Source organism: Colobus angolensis, unplaced genomic scaffold (genome assembly GCF_000951035.1).
Source record: "Colobus angolensis palliatus isolate OR3802 unplaced genomic scaffold, Cang.pa_1.0 Scaffold386, whole genome shotgun sequence".
Taxonomy (NCBI): domain Eukaryota; kingdom Metazoa; phylum Chordata; class Mammalia; order Primates; family Cercopithecidae; genus Colobus; species Colobus angolensis.
The window spans coordinates 1,866,725-1,882,425 of record NW_012117221.1 but is presented as its reverse complement, the minus strand read 5'-3'; the positions used below and the strand labels follow the sequence as shown (position 1 = coordinate 1,882,425).

The 15,701-nt window shown below is 36.6% G+C and overlaps 1 protein-coding gene across 1 annotated transcript in view; it reads left to right on the top strand.

The window, feature by feature from the left end:
* The window catches only part of SVEP1 (sushi, von Willebrand factor type A, EGF and pentraxin domain containing 1), a 225,115-nt gene that overhangs the window by 15,174 nt on the left and 194,240 nt on the right, over positions 1-15,701 (top strand). Inside the window, exon 2 of the mRNA XM_011954605.1 lies at positions 14,462-14,717. Coding sequence (XP_011809995.1) covers positions 14,462-14,717 — 256 coding nt within the window. The remainder of the gene's footprint in view (positions 1-14,461; positions 14,718-15,701) is intronic.

The following is a 15,701-nucleotide window of genomic DNA, read 5'->3' as shown; positions in this document are numbered from 1 at the left end:
TTAGGGTAAGTGTTAAAATACCTGGTAAGAAGACATTATTTGTTTTCTAACAGCTTTGAATCATACATCACATTTTTCTTCTTTCTCAGTAATATTTTTACACTTAAATTCTCCTAATGTCTACACATGCTTCCTGGCATTTGGTGCTCTTTTGGAAGAACAGTTTGACCTGATACATTTCCAAAATAATTGTTCTACTGGCTGAGCCTAAGCATAGCATCAAATTATTTCTTCTCTTCGTAGCTCATATTTTTTGCAGTCCAGTCAATCAACAGCCACTTTCATTGAGGACCATGCCCACCCTCTTCAGTCCACTGCCTACCTATGAGGGTTGTCCCTTTCTGTTTGGATAGCAGGTGGCAATCCAGAGATTGAGATAGTTCATTTATATTCTTTTTCCTGGGAATCTGAATTAGGGCACAAAGAGCCCTGAAAGAGTAGGTGTTTTTTGGTTTTGTTACCAGTAGACAGGTAATACAGAGTTAAGACTGCACAGAGAACCATAGAAATCTCATCAACATAAGGAAGAGTGAATGGAGAAGATATACAAAGAAAAGTGGTGACAACAAACTGTGTAACTCCAGAGGAAATAAATGTAAGGTTAGAGGAAGTAGCCTCCGTAGCTTCTACTGGCTTGCTTGTTCCTGGTTTCAATCCTCTTGAGACCCAGCTCTTCTCCCTACTTTCAGGTTGGAAAAAATATTCCTATATGCATCCAGTAATTCTTTGTTTAAGCTAATTAAGTGATTATCCTCCCACACAACAGAGTGTGGTTGCCCTCATTCTTTGTGAATTTGCCAAATAAATGTGCAAAGGCCGTATAAATTGCAAAATTTCTTTACACACTCGTGAATAACTTTAATTTGAGGGTAACCATTGAAAGTCTTTACTAACTTTCTTCTTCTCTTTGCATGTTTCTCTAAAATAACTTTTTGCTTATTTTCCTTATTATGGAAATAATATACAAATTAATAGCTTAGATAAAGCAGGAAAACATAATAATAATTACAGTTTTTGTCTCTCACTCTTTTTATATATGTATGGGCATACCTAATTATATGACATATGTAGTAAAGGCACATGCTATAATTTTCATTTTTAAGGTTGCCTAATGAAAATTTTTCCATATAATAGATTCCTCTAAAATTACCTTTCAAGTATATTTTTTCATGTAGATATACCACAATTGGATTTTAGAAATCTCCTATTGCTGATCAGTTGTTACTGCAAAATTTTGCAGTTGAAATAGTTATTCTTGTATATCAATCTTTCTCAGTACTTCTCAATATTATCTTTCAATGTATTCCCTTTCATCTGAAATATGATTAAGTTTTTTTACACTTATTTATATTTCTTGCCTTGTTACAACAGCTAAACTTCTCACATAAAAGTGTTGAGGCACTTTTGGAGGCCGAGACGGGTGGATCACCTGAGGTCAGGAGTTCGAGAACAACCTGGCTAACATGATGAAACCCCATCTATACTGAAAATACAGAAAATTGGCCGGGTGTGGTGGCAGGCACCTGTAATCCCAACTACTTGGGAGGCTGAGGCAGGGAGAATCATTGGGAGGTGGAGGTTGCAGTGAGCTGAGATCGTGCCATTGCACTCCAGCCTGGGCAACAAGAGCAAAACTGTCTCAAAAAAAAAAAAAAAGGTAATGAGGCATTCTTGCCTTGTTCTTGAATTTAATGAGAATGCTTCAGGCATGATTTTGGCCATGGTCTACAATATTAAGTCATATTAAGTAAGCACCTCTCTGTTCTTTCCCTAATTTATTTGTAGAATCATACACTGATGCCCAATTACCGTATGTAATACTTGGGCCATTTGAGATTATCTTACTTTCTCCTTTGACCTCTTGACATTAGCCTGTGAATAATTTCTCTAATATCTTTGATGTTTGGGCTAAGTGCTACTTGATCATATTGTATAGGAATTTAACATCTCAACTGAAATGATAGAGTTACTCATAACAATATTGATAATAAAATTAAATTTGATTTTTTTTTTTTTTGAGATGGAGTCTCACTCTGTCACCCAGGCTAGAGTGCAGTGGCATGATTTTGGCTTGCTGCAAGCTCCGCCTCCCAGGTTCACACCATTCTCCTGCCTCAGCCTCCCAAGTAGCTGGGACTACAGGCGCCTGCCACCATGCCCGGCTAATTTTTTGTATTTTTCAGTAGAGACAGGGTTTCACTATGTTGCCAGGATGGTCTAGATCTCCTGACCTTGTGAGCCACCTGCCTCAGCCTCCCAAAGTGCTGGGATTACAGGCATGAGCTACCGCACCCAGCCAATTTGATTTTTTTTATCTTGTAATCAATTAACAATTTGTTTAAGAATAATAGGTCATTTAGCCTCCAATTTTCATTTGGATTCTAATGACTTTTTTTTTTTTTTTTTGCTATTCAGATTTTCTTTATTCCCTATGTACCTTTATTCCAAATGGTAGAATTTGTCATTATTAGAAATTTGTTTGGTCTTCTGCATGTTTTTTTGTTAAACCATTTAATTAAGTCTACTTCTAATCAACTCCTGTGCATATCATCTCACAGTTTGATATACTGTCCCTTTGGGTCCATTTCAAAATGATTTGTATCCATTTTCAATAACTAAAACATGTACGTGGGTGGAAAACCTCATGACCATAAATTTGAGATTTAGTTCTTCTTTGACCCTCTGGTTCTTCTGTGATTTGGCCAGACTATAATAAATAGCCTAAATGTTATAGGGCCAATCAACTTTTTTCTTTCTTTCTAGACTCTTAGTCTATGAAGCCCAAGTAAATACTTAAAATAAATGAAGCATTTGTGATTGGCTAAAAGTGATTGACTTAAAATTACAGTATAAATAGGAAAGCTCAATTACTGCAGAATACTGCTTCCAGTTTATACTTTTGTCATTGTTTTATCTATTTATTTACTTATTTTGTTTGTTTTTGGTTAATGGTTGTATCATCAAATAATACAATTGGTAAATCCCTAGCACAGTGCCTGGTATATGATAGATGCTCACTATGGATCTGGTAAAATAAGTTTACATATGATATTTATATGAATTTTCATTTGAAGATTGCAGGATGGAATTTACTAAAAACATTTTGGCCTAGAATGTGTTAATTTATTCTGCATGGTGGACATAGAGCTAGCACAAATTAAGGCAATTGCTTTCATTCTCTTACCTCATAGTTAATCTTTGTTATCAATAGAGTAAGAATATAAGATTCAATTCCTGCCATAGAGTATCTTGTCATCTGGCTTGGGATGTAGTCAGACCTATAAGAATTTATTACGATGGGATTAATATAATGGAATGTGAGTGGGGGCACTGATTTTATGCATAACAGAAGAATTTGGGAAAGTTTAAAAGAGGAAACTTTGATCTAAAGTTTGAAGAACTGGTAAAAATCAGAGGTGGACATATTGGGAGATGAAAGGGTTGTTAAGAATTTCCAAGCAGAGCAAACATCAAGAATGCATGGTATATTTCAGAACCTCCAGATAGATTGATGTAGCTAAAATAGAGTGCAAAAGTGGGGTTGCGGAGAGGGTAGACTGGAGACAAGGGTGTGGTAAGGGTTGTGGTTGGAAGCATTATCTAGGACTAGATAGTAAAAGGACGTGTAAAGTAGTTTAGACTTTATTTTGTAGACAGAGGGAAAACATTAGAAGTTTAAAGACACAGTCAGATCAGTATTTCAGAAAGATAGCTTTGATGGCAGGTCAGAAAATGGATTTGAAAGAACAGCTTCAGCTACAGATGTTTAAAACAACTCTTGATTTTCAGGAAGCCAGATTTCAGATTCCTGAACCATGACTGGGGTGATTAGATTGTGAATTAGATAGATAATTTGGAAATGTACACATCTGGATGGTTACTAAATGTGATAGGTCAGAAAGAAGGCACCATGGATTACTCCCAGATTTCAGACTTGAAAGATATTTGATGTATCTTGAAAACAGAAGGAGGGAACCCGTATTTGTGTGTGGAGAGGGTATGTTGAGTTTGAGGAACCTCATGGTGCATTCAGACAGAGGTGTATACTGGGCCACTGGAACTTCATGTTGGAAGTTGAAGAGTTTGACATTGATTTAGTAGCCATTAGACTATAAGTGAGACTCAAAGTTCTGAGTTTACATGATACTGTCCAAAGGAAGCATAGAAGAGAAAATTTGGAAATGGCAAACAAAAACAACAAACTATAACATAGAAGTAAATGAAAAACCCTAAAGACACTACTAGGAGACAGTCAACATTTTGATGTACAGTCATGCATCACTTAACAATGGGGATACCCTCTGAGAAAAGTATCATTAGGCAATTTTGTTATTGTGTGAACATCACAGACTATATTTACGCAAACCTGGGTGGGATAGCCTACTATACACCTAGGCTAGATGGTATAGCTTATTGCTTCTAGGCTACAAACCCTTACAGTATATTACAGTACTGAATACTGTGGACAATTGTAACAGTATGTTAACTATTTGTGTATTTAAACATAGCTATAGAAAAGGCAGAGTAAAGATATGGCAATATAATCTTATGAGATCACGGTTGTATATGTGGTCTGTCACTGACCAAAACATCATTATGTAGTACATGAGTGTATACATGAGTATATACTGTATGAATCAGTCACACTTATACATATACACACAGACATACTGTACATTTCCACATACATGCACACTAATGTAAGGTACATATAGGTAATGAAATCATGGTGTTTGGTTACCTACTTCTTAAAATTAATAGTGTTCAATAATATCATTGTAATAATATTATGTAATTACCCTATAATTTACTTAACTAGTGTACGTGTCCTATTGTTGGAACTTTATATTGTTTCTAATTTTTTATCATTGCAAATTATTCTGGGATACACATACATCCTTTTGATCATTTTGTGTGTGTATCCGTGGTTATTTCCTTAAGATATTCTTAACTGTAGGATTTAAGTTCAAATCATGTGAAAATGTTAAGGCTTTGATCACTTTGTCAAACTGTCTCCCAAATATTACCAGGACAGGTGGCATTCCCAACAAAAATATCTGTTTTCCTACATATTTTGCAATTTTGAAATTTAAAGAAAACCTTGGCCATTTGAGAAGTTAAAAAAAACAGTGTTACTATTTTTAAACTTATGTTATTTTGGTATTAGTGAAGTTAAACATTTTTCATATTTTCTGGCAAATACAATTTCTTTTTTTGGTCTTTGTTTTGTTTGGTCAAAAACGCTCAACTGTATTTCTGTTATTTTTTCTCTTTTCTCCTTCTTAGAGATCTATAACAATTATTTATATTTTAAAGACATTAATACTATATTTGATAAGCATAATACATGTATTTTCCAGCTTGTTGTTTTCTTTCTGATTTTTTGAGAAGGAGCAGAAACTTTAAGAATTATAACACTTTCTATGGTTTTGTGTCTTATTATGTTAGCTAGAAATTTCAAAAGGATTTTAAATACTTAATAATACTGATTTATTTCTTATCTACTTGGGAAATCTGCTTTTTTTATAGTTGAACATGGTTTCCATTATTGTTTTGAGATAGATAATCTATCATACTAATGAGGCACATTTTTATTCCTAATTTTTATTGATAAGCAAAGCAAAAAATAATTTTATTAAATGTCTTTTCAGCATATTGGATTATTATTTCCTTTTAATTGGGATATTAATTGTGTTGCATTGGAGCAAAAGACTTTCTAATTTTAATATATATTTATATTTGAGGAATAAGCCTTATCACATGAACAAGAAAGTTTCTTTGAATGTTATTTGAATTCAGTTTGGTAGTATTTATATAAAATTTTGTGGCTATGTGAGATTAGTCAGCAGCTTTCTACACTAAAATTTGTACTAAACTTTATCCATTTGAATTTCTGACATTTTTATCTCACTATGAACAATGTGGATCTCTGTCTTTCATTATTTTGAGTTTTCATACATTAGTTTCTTATCAAATTCCTCTCTTACACATCTCTCTTTTCATTTTAGTGTATTCTCTTTCCATGGCTTTCAGTTCTTCTTATTTTTATAGAGGCTTTGACTTTCTAAATCCTAGTAATACAGGCACCAGTTTATTATGCTGCTTCTTTTTTTTTTTTTTTTTTTTTTTTTTTTGAGACAGGGTTTCTCCATGTTGACCAGCCTAGCGTTAAACTGTTGGGCTCAATCAGTCTGCCTGCCTCAGACCCCCAAAGTGCTGGGATTACAGGTGTGAGCCACAGCTGTAATTATGCTTATTTTCTTATTTTAGTGTTAAATTACGTACTCTTCCAAATTCTCCAGTTGATTTTGTATATCTTGGATTTACAGAATATTTTCATAGGCCTTCTCTGGATGTTTTGTTTTTTCATCCTGGGATGAGGATGTATCTATCTTGCTTTACACTGTCCTGTATTGTAGCCACTAGACACATGTATCTATTTACATTTAAGTTGATTAAAATTATACAAAGTTACTAATTCAATTTCTCAGTTGCAGTAGCCTCATTTCAAGTGCTCAATAACCATATGTCGCTACTGTATGAAACGGAACAAATGATACGTCAGCATCACAGAAAGTTCTATTGGGGATTGGTGATCTAGGCCATCCATTTTCAGACACAGGCTGTGGCTTATTTGTTAAAAATAAGAGGGCTAACCTCTTCGCTGATCATTTGGGTGGGTTATCAGCTTGTTTTAATAATATTAATAATAATAGATAGCAAAATTTACAGTTATAAATTCCAACACTCATTTTACTTTTACCCAGTTAGTTTTTTATTGTTTGTTGCAAACACTATGACTGAACATACGTCTTCATTCATGGTGAAAAAGCAGAATAAAAACCCACAACTGTATCTGGCTTCTTTGAAAATTTTCTGCTAAATAAAATAAAGGTAGAATGTAAGATATATAAGATATAAAGTATAAGAATTCCCTACGAAAGAAGGAAAGGAAGAAAGAAAGGGAGAAAGGAAAGGAAGGAAAGGAACGAAAGAAAAGAAAGGAAAGAGGAAGAGAGGGAACGAAGGAACGAACGAACAAACAAATGAAGGGGTTACATGTGCTTAACATAAATTAATAAAACTTTGAAATGGAGATGAGAAAAGAGAAAATAAACAACAGACTAAAATTCAAACTAAACTGGCCAATAAACCGAAAAGAATAAAGCGAGAACTGTATAAAAGACAGAAATCTTGTGATAAGGAAAATAAATGCAATGCTGGGATTCAATCTCAATTAGAAATAGAAAGAGAACAATACTGCAAAACAGTGGTATAGAAGAAAAGCTTGGAAGTAGGATGAGATAAAAACAAAAACATACTAGAATATATTAAATCCAGAAAACAATGAACAGAATAGCTTCTTTTCGCATAAATAATGTTAAATATAAAACCATTAACATCCTTTGAACTGAAGAACACCTGAGATTCAAATTAGAAATATTAACTAAATAACAGACAAAGCGTGGTGAAATTTTAGAATTTGAAAGGCGAAGTATTATAAGTGGCTTTATGGTGCATTGTTTGGACTAAATGTTTCTTAACACAGAAACAATATATGGGGAAAACAGATTGAAACACTGACATAATTTACTAATTTTCTGCCCCTTGGAGAATAGGTGTCATATAGTCATAGTAGGTATTAGTTCATTGTATCCAGTTATTTATTTATTTATTTATATTTTTTTCTATTGGCTCATCAAGATTGATCAAGTTCTTTAAAAGATGACTTTATGGCTGGGTGTGGTGGCTGACACTCGTAATCTCAGCACTTTGGGAGGCTGACGTGGGTGGGTCACCTGAGGTCAGGAGTTCAAGACCAGCCTGATCAACATGGCAAAACCCCAACTCTACTAAATACAAAAAATGAGCTGGGCATGCTGGCACATGCCTGTAATCCCAGCTATTCAGGAGCCTGAGGCAGGAGAACTGCTTGAACCCGGGAGGCGGAGGTTGCAGTGAGCCAAGATCACACCACTGCACTCCAGCCTGGGTGACAGAGTGAGACTTTGTCCCCCAAAACAAAACAAAACAAACAAAACAATAACAAAAAAAAGATTTTATTAGCTTCTCTAGTTAGTATTCTCTGTCAAGGCTGGTCACAATGGATAATTGCAACTAAGATTGTGTTGCAGTTGGTATGATATTGGCACATAGTTTAATTAATGGAGCCCAAGAACAAACACTGTCCCCATGCCAGATCTGCCGTGACCTCTCTTTTGCTTTCAAGACAATTTTTCAAAACAGTTCTCTTGCAGCCTGACATGGAGTGGGGGTGCAGTCTTGTGTGATGGTGATGGATCTCGGGTGTTAGAACAATGTTACACAACCCTGCATTTTTGTCATTCTAATGACTACTGCTGGACAAGGGAAGCTTACTTTCCTGCCAGATATTTAAACAAGCTAATCAGAGGCTTGATATAATACAGATGGTGATAACCTTTTGCCATACAAAGTCCATGTTGAGTTTTTCTTTGGCAGCAAAGGGTTTGTCTCATTCAGTATTCTGGACCCAAAAATTCTGTTTCTTAAATGCCTCACAAAGGCTAACAGATGATGTAAACTATTTCAGGAATATTGAAAAGAGAATCAAGTGCTGGGCTTCTAGTACATTCCACAAACATGACCACAAATCTATTTACTTCTTAAATCTGGGGTATAAAAATGTTTTGATGGAAATAATGTTTTTATTCAAGTACGATGAAGCACAAAGATTGGGGCGAGGGGTAAATTATTTTCAGTAAATCCCCACCCCTCCTCTATCCTTAAAGTACATTCCAAACCCAGATCTTGTGTAATTCTTTGCTTGGACTACTAGTCCTGCTATTCTTCTTGCTATTTTAAGCTTAATATATTGTCTTGTCAACAGATGTAATGGTTCCTGTAAATATTCACCAGTTCTCTGTAAAAAGAGAAGAAAAATAGAATCATGGCTTGAAGTGTTTTGTGCGTAATGAGTAGTACAGCAAGAAATCACTGCTAAATCCTAATGTGGATGTTAAAGAATGTTATTGACAGGAGCTAGATTGATATTACAAAATAGATTCGTTTGTTTCAGAAGGACAATAAAGGCACACATAAGTTTATCTTTGTTGTACAAAACTATACAGAACATACACACGTGCATGTGCCCAGACACACTAACTACTCACTCAAGACCGATTCACTCAAGTAACTCTGCTCCAGAGTATCCTGTAGTTTATCCACTGCACTCTTTCATCCATTCATTCATTGAAGGAATAGTTAGAACAAATACTTTGTGCCAGACACTACTGAGAATATCACACTGAAAAGACAATCTCCTTCTTTTTTTTTTTTTTTCACTTCTCCTCCTTTCTAGGAAAATTCTCACATTTTTAATGTCTTGCTTACAGTTTTTTAATGTCTTGCTTACAGTTAACTGCTGTGGCTTTGTAGAAGAAACAGTAATCAAAATGCGCACAAGCTTAGGGCAGGTGTCTGTGGAGGTGAGACGGTGACTTCAGAGGGGAACAATCAGACAGAAAGCGAGTTATTACTTGGCAAAGAGCAAGGATAGTGTAAACGCAACTTGCCAGCGAGTTATTACTTGGTAAAGAGCAAGGATAGTGTAAACACAACTTGCCACATCTTGGCATACTAGAACTAGGAGTTACCCTTCAAATATGGAAAAGCATAATTTTAAAGACAAATTAAAATGTCTCATTTCATCTCATACATAGCAGGTAATTGGACTTTTCCTCAAAGGTGGTTCTGAACAACAACAACAAAAATGTGTATTTGTGTGTACATATTTCACTTTGTTCCAATTATTATTTATGTCAATAACACTTTTCCCCTGGAATGTGTACTAACTGAAAATGTAAATACACACACACACCTGTACATACACATAAATGTCTATATTATACTTGATACATTTAAATCCACTTCAATTATTTTTTTTATTGATACTCAAATGGACCTTTATTTGGCCAGAAGGAGCCTCTTTAGGCTGGCTCCTGTTTCCTCTGGGCATGTTTTTAGGAATCTTGAACAGCATCTTTGTTTTCCTACTTGAGAGGATGTTGCAAGCTCATTTTGAACATTCCCTGCCATAGACCTGAAACCAACCATTTCTTCACCAATTCCTGGTTCCTTTTAGTGGGTAATAATATTTGGAGACCACAGTGGGGGCTTTAGAGATGCCCATTTCTACTGGGGCTGGTCCTTGGTTCTGTCCGTTTTTGTGTATCTGCTAGTGTATCTTTGGGATAGATTCCTAGATGTGAGATTACTGGATCAAATGATTAGATAGAAACATTTTAATGAAGAATGTCATAAGCAGACTCTCAAGCTCTATTAGAAAAGAAAAGTTCAAGGTTAAACACAAACATTTTAATAGAGAGAAAAAAAGGTGGTAGATTTTCCTTACCAGATACAAAAAAAAATAGTATAAAGCTATAGCAGCCGAGACAGGGTGGTATAGGCCAAGAACAAACAAGTAGAGCGATAAACCTGGATGGAGAGACTATACCCAGGGAAAGAACAGTTTAATCAGTAAATGATTTGCAGGAAAATTGCTTATTCTGTTTAATAAAAATAAAAGTAGTCTCTATGTCACAGCAAAGACAAAAGATATCTATTTGGACTTAAATATTTTTGAAATATAAGCATTAAGGAAAAGTATGTGAGAATATTTAACAGGCTTGCGGTGGGGAAACTTTTTAAAGCAAGATACGGGAAGGCACAGGAGATAAGGATGACTCCAAGGTTTTTGTTTGAGCAACTGGAAGAATTGCTGCATGATGGGCCACTCCTTATTGACAAATATTTATTGAGCGCGTATCATTTGCCAAGCACTGTTCTAGTCTCTGGGTTTTGATGACTTTAAAAAAAAAACAAAAATACCTGCCTTCAAGGAAGTTACATTTAGGGATAAGACTAGGCTTCTGTTTTAAGCCACCCATGGTCTTGAAATACTGGGCCTGTCTCCCCTGGATGTCTTTGAACTGTGTTGCAGAGGGGTTAACGTGACCTCCTTCTCTTCCAGCCTTGGCCTTCATTTCTAGCCCTTGCCTCTCCTTCTAAATAGGTGGTGATGACAGGATTCCAAAATGTTTTCTCTACTTTACAAGATATTACAAGGTTTCATCAGGAAGAGAAACTGTGTATGTAAAAGATAAATAAATTCACCATCTGCTGATTAAAATGTTTTAATCTCTATTTCCCCAATACTAAATTTAATTTACATTTTGTGACCCCAATTCTCCTGGTGACAGAAACTTCATGTAGGCACATCTAAGCAAACTCAAAATCAGAAGTCTCTCAAGCACTGCATTTTTGAAAACAAAGTCACGTTGAGAAATATTACCTCTTCCCTTCCTCCCTGTAGTTGACTTGAAGCTCTGGGGCTTGGGCAAAGTTACAGCAAAGGATGAGAGATTCACCTCTCAGCTCTGACATGTCCTCTGCTCCCATCCTCTGAGATGCCCAGTTGTTTCATCAATAGTCATGATAGTCTTTGTTGGTCATCTGCATGTCTATTGGTTAGTGTTGTCACCTTTGATGCAGCTACTTCCTGGGGCTTCCAGGATCTCTTCCCATAGATATTGCCTGAGAGAGACACATCTCTTTCTGGCTCACGAGGTCTATGGTGTCATCTACTGCCATACCTTTATTATTGCAAGACTCCTTCAAGAGTCTTAAAATTGCATTGACTCTCTCTCTGCTACACCCCTCTGGAATACATAAGCTTCATCAGGTGCCCTCTCCTTTACCACCCAATAGAGTAGTTTTACTCTATTGCAGGGGGCCCCAACACCCAGGCTGTGGACTGATGCTGATCTATGGCCTGTCAGGAACTGGGCCACACAACAGGAGTGAGCAGTGGGCAAGCGAGCATTACCACCTGAGCTCTGCCTCCTGTCAGATCAGCGGCAGCATTAGATTCTCATAGGAGCATGAACACTATTGTGAACTTTATGCGAGGGATCTAAGTTGTGCACTCCTTATGAGAATCTAATGCCTAATGATCTGTCACTGTCTCCCACCACCCCCAGATAGGACCATCTAGTTGTGGGAAAACAAGTTCAGTGCTCCAACTGATTCTACGTTATAGTGACTTGTGTAATTATTTTATTTTATATTATAATGTAAAAATAATAGAAATAAAATTCACAATAAATATAATGCACTTGAATCATCCTGAAACTGTCCTCCAGCCCCATCCCAGTTCGTGGAAAAATTGTCTTCCAGGAAACTGGTCGCAGATGCCAAAAAGGTTGGGGACTGGCTGGACGTGGTGGCTCCTGCGGCAGGGCGTGGTGGCTCACGCCTGTAATGCCAGCACTTTGGGAGACTGAGGCAGGTGGATCACGAGGTCAGGAGATCAAGACCATCCTGGCCAGAATGGTGAAACCTTGTTTCTACTGAAAATAAAAAAATTAGCCTGGCGTGGTGGTAAGAGCCTGTAGTCCCAGCTACTCAGGAGGCTAAGGCAGGAGAATAGCTTGAACCTGGGAGGCAGAGGTTTCAGTGAGCCAAGATCACACCACTGCGCTCCAGCCTGGGTGACAGATTGAGACTCAGACTCAAAAAAAAAAAAAAAAAAAAAGGTTGGCGACCACTGCTCTATTGTCCCGTGTCATTGGGACCAAGGGCACTTCTTTGGGATATACCACCATCCCAGATATCCAGATGGAAAGAGGACCTGGGGACCTCTGTGCCTAAAGGGAGGCTTGTCAATCATCTCTTCTTCTGTGACAGAGTTAGGGGTGTGGAGAGAGTATGGAGAGTTCAGGGTCTCACAGGAACATCTCACATTTCCCACTCTCCCCTAACTCTTTCCCTCTTCCTCTCGTCAGAGGTTTTTTCTTCTCTAGAGTGTGGAAAAATTTCACACTTACCAAGCATTCATTCCAGATCTTCCTGTCATTCATCAAGAGGGCAGCTTTTTAAACTTTAAGAGCCAAGAATTTCAAGAGTGTTGATTGGGCCCCTTGGTGTGAGTATTTGGGGAATGTCTCCGGTAACGTCCCAAATGCTACTCTGTCGCAGAAGCCACCCTCTGTGCCTGTCTTTGGTGTGGTCCCATCTGTGTGATTTTCCTTGATCTCATTTGGTTTTTGAGAAGGAGTGTGAAGTGTTTGAATACCCCTTCTCTAACTGCTGGCTTTCCAGATATTTCTGGAGGCATTGTTAGTTTCGCTTAATTTTCCTTAAATTCAGGTTTAACAGCTTTAGCTTTGACTCACAAACACTAACTAAATTTAGGTAAGAATTATTGAATTGTAATGAATACTCACTGATTATATACTAATGAAGACTGCTTTTTACAGACATGAATCTCATAGTCTGAGAATCTGGATCTCATAGTGAGTCTGCACCCTAAAGTGAATTGTATCAAACATTTAACGAATCACAGTATCTTCTTTTCACTTTAACACAATGTAGGATGCAGCTGTCACTCTTCCTGCTTACCTTCTGAAAAAGATGTTGTGTTTATTGAATTCTTGCCTAATAAACATGAAGTTCTTTTTTAAAAATTAATTTATTTTTTAACGGGAATTTTTTCTAAGAACTTACCAGAAAATATACCGTGGTGCTTCTTTATCTTTTCTACCCATCTGTAGTGAAAAGCAATAACAGCAAATTGAATTAAATGCCAGGTTCACCACTGGAATTCTTGTGCCTTTATGGTCTGGTGTTACAAAGCATCAGTGGCAATATATAAATGTCTTTTTAAAAGGTTTCATTTTTTAGAGATTCTATCTGTAGAGAAGGAAGAGCATATATCATTGTAAAACAGAATTCACATGTCCTAAAATAATAAAGTCCCAGTGTCAGATTTAGTGAATCAGTATTTCTGGATACCACCAAAACTAGCTGTTTTTATGCTAGTACTGGGTGGTCCGAAAAGATGAAGTATTGAATCAATTCTATGTTTTTTGGAGGAGCAGTGGAAAAACAAATATAGGAAACAGGTCAGCCATTACTGACTCTGGAAAAGACATGTTTTGTCAAATTTCCTTCCCATTAGGATTTTAGCGTATGATTGTGCAGTGGTTTGGATAGAGATAGATAGATAGTAGATAGATAGATGATAGATAGATAGATAGATAATTTGTAGAATTTGGACTCAGATTTGGTTCATATTTTGAGAGCCTGAGAATCAATAAAAATCATGTAATAATAAGTGATAATATTGATTAAAAATTCATTTCGTAAGTATTTGTTGTACTTCATTAGCAAGCTCCATCAGCAATGATGATGATGATGATGATAGTTTTTAAATGCTTTTGAGGTTTGTTGTGGCTCTGTGAGAAGACCATTGTAGGCTCTCATCAGTGCCTATTTCTGTTTTACTCTCTGACTAGGGCTTCCATCCCTCATGCCTGTGAAATACTGGCGATCTTTGCAAGTACTGCCTTACATAAGAAGAGAAGCACACAGTAGGGCAAGACAGTACAAATTCATACTAACTTTCCCCATTTCATTACAGCAAATTCTTCTTCACGCTAGAGAAAACTCAACAAAAGTTGTATTTCTCATTACTGATGGATATTCCAATGGGGGAGACCCTAGACCAATTGCGGCATCACTGCGAGATTCAGGAGTGGAGATCTTCACTTTTGGCATATGGCAAGGGAACATTCGAGAGCTGAATGACATGGCTTCTGCCCCAAAGGAGGAGCACTGTTACCTGCTACACAGTTTTGAAGAATTTGAGGCTTTAGCTCGCCGAGCATTGCATGAAGGTAATGGAAACCTAATGGCATCACAAAGGTACTTTTAAATGAGGTTTCCTTCCCTCACTGCTTGAAACCCACGGGAGGGTAATATCAAACCCTCACAAGGTCTTTGCTGAATATGATGCCCATGTGTCCTTTGGGCATCGTGAAATGTGCTAAACTTCACAGAGATGACATTGTGACCTTGCAACAAGAGAGGTCCTTTTGTTTTTTTCTTAGCAGCTGTTATGTGTTTTCACTAAACTATCCATATGCTCCCACCTTAGAATCAATGGAGTAATTTAGGTGTGTTTTGAGGCCACACACAGAGTGGGAAGCCTTGACTTAGATCTCTTTACAGTTATCTGGACGGAGGAAGTAAACATTCAGAGACATGCTCAGTGAAACTCACCAGAATGTTTCCAGAAATACACATGAAGATATAGGAACAATAAATACTTAACACGTACTTCTTGCCCTGACAATTTGAAGATAAATATGCTTATGTAAAAACTTAAGAGCATTAACCCTAAAAGGGAAGAAAATCAGCAAATGCATCATTATTAGAGCTTTTTGTGCATCACTCATAATTTAATTATAAATTTTAATTTATCAATTATATCATAATTATACATTATATTAAGTTAGCTATGTAATTTAAGCTAAACTTCCTATTAGAATATAGGTTTATGTCTTAGTGAGCTAGGAGAAGAAAACGCAGACTAGGAAGAGATCACAGAAAATCTAGCCTCAGATTAAAGTGATGTGACAAATTAGGCTTGATCCTTGCAGGTATCCATGTAAAAGAATCAGTTTGAGGGGAAAACCATGGCAACATGAGTTCTAGGAAATTAGTGATGTTCATAATAAGTAGGTTAGCTCTACTGGAGTTTCTTTAAAAAATAATAATAATAAAGATGGTGTCTTGCTATGTTGCTCAGGCTGGTCTCAAACTCCTGGGCTTAAGCAGTTCTCCCACCTGGGCCTCCCAAAGTGCTAGAATTATAGACA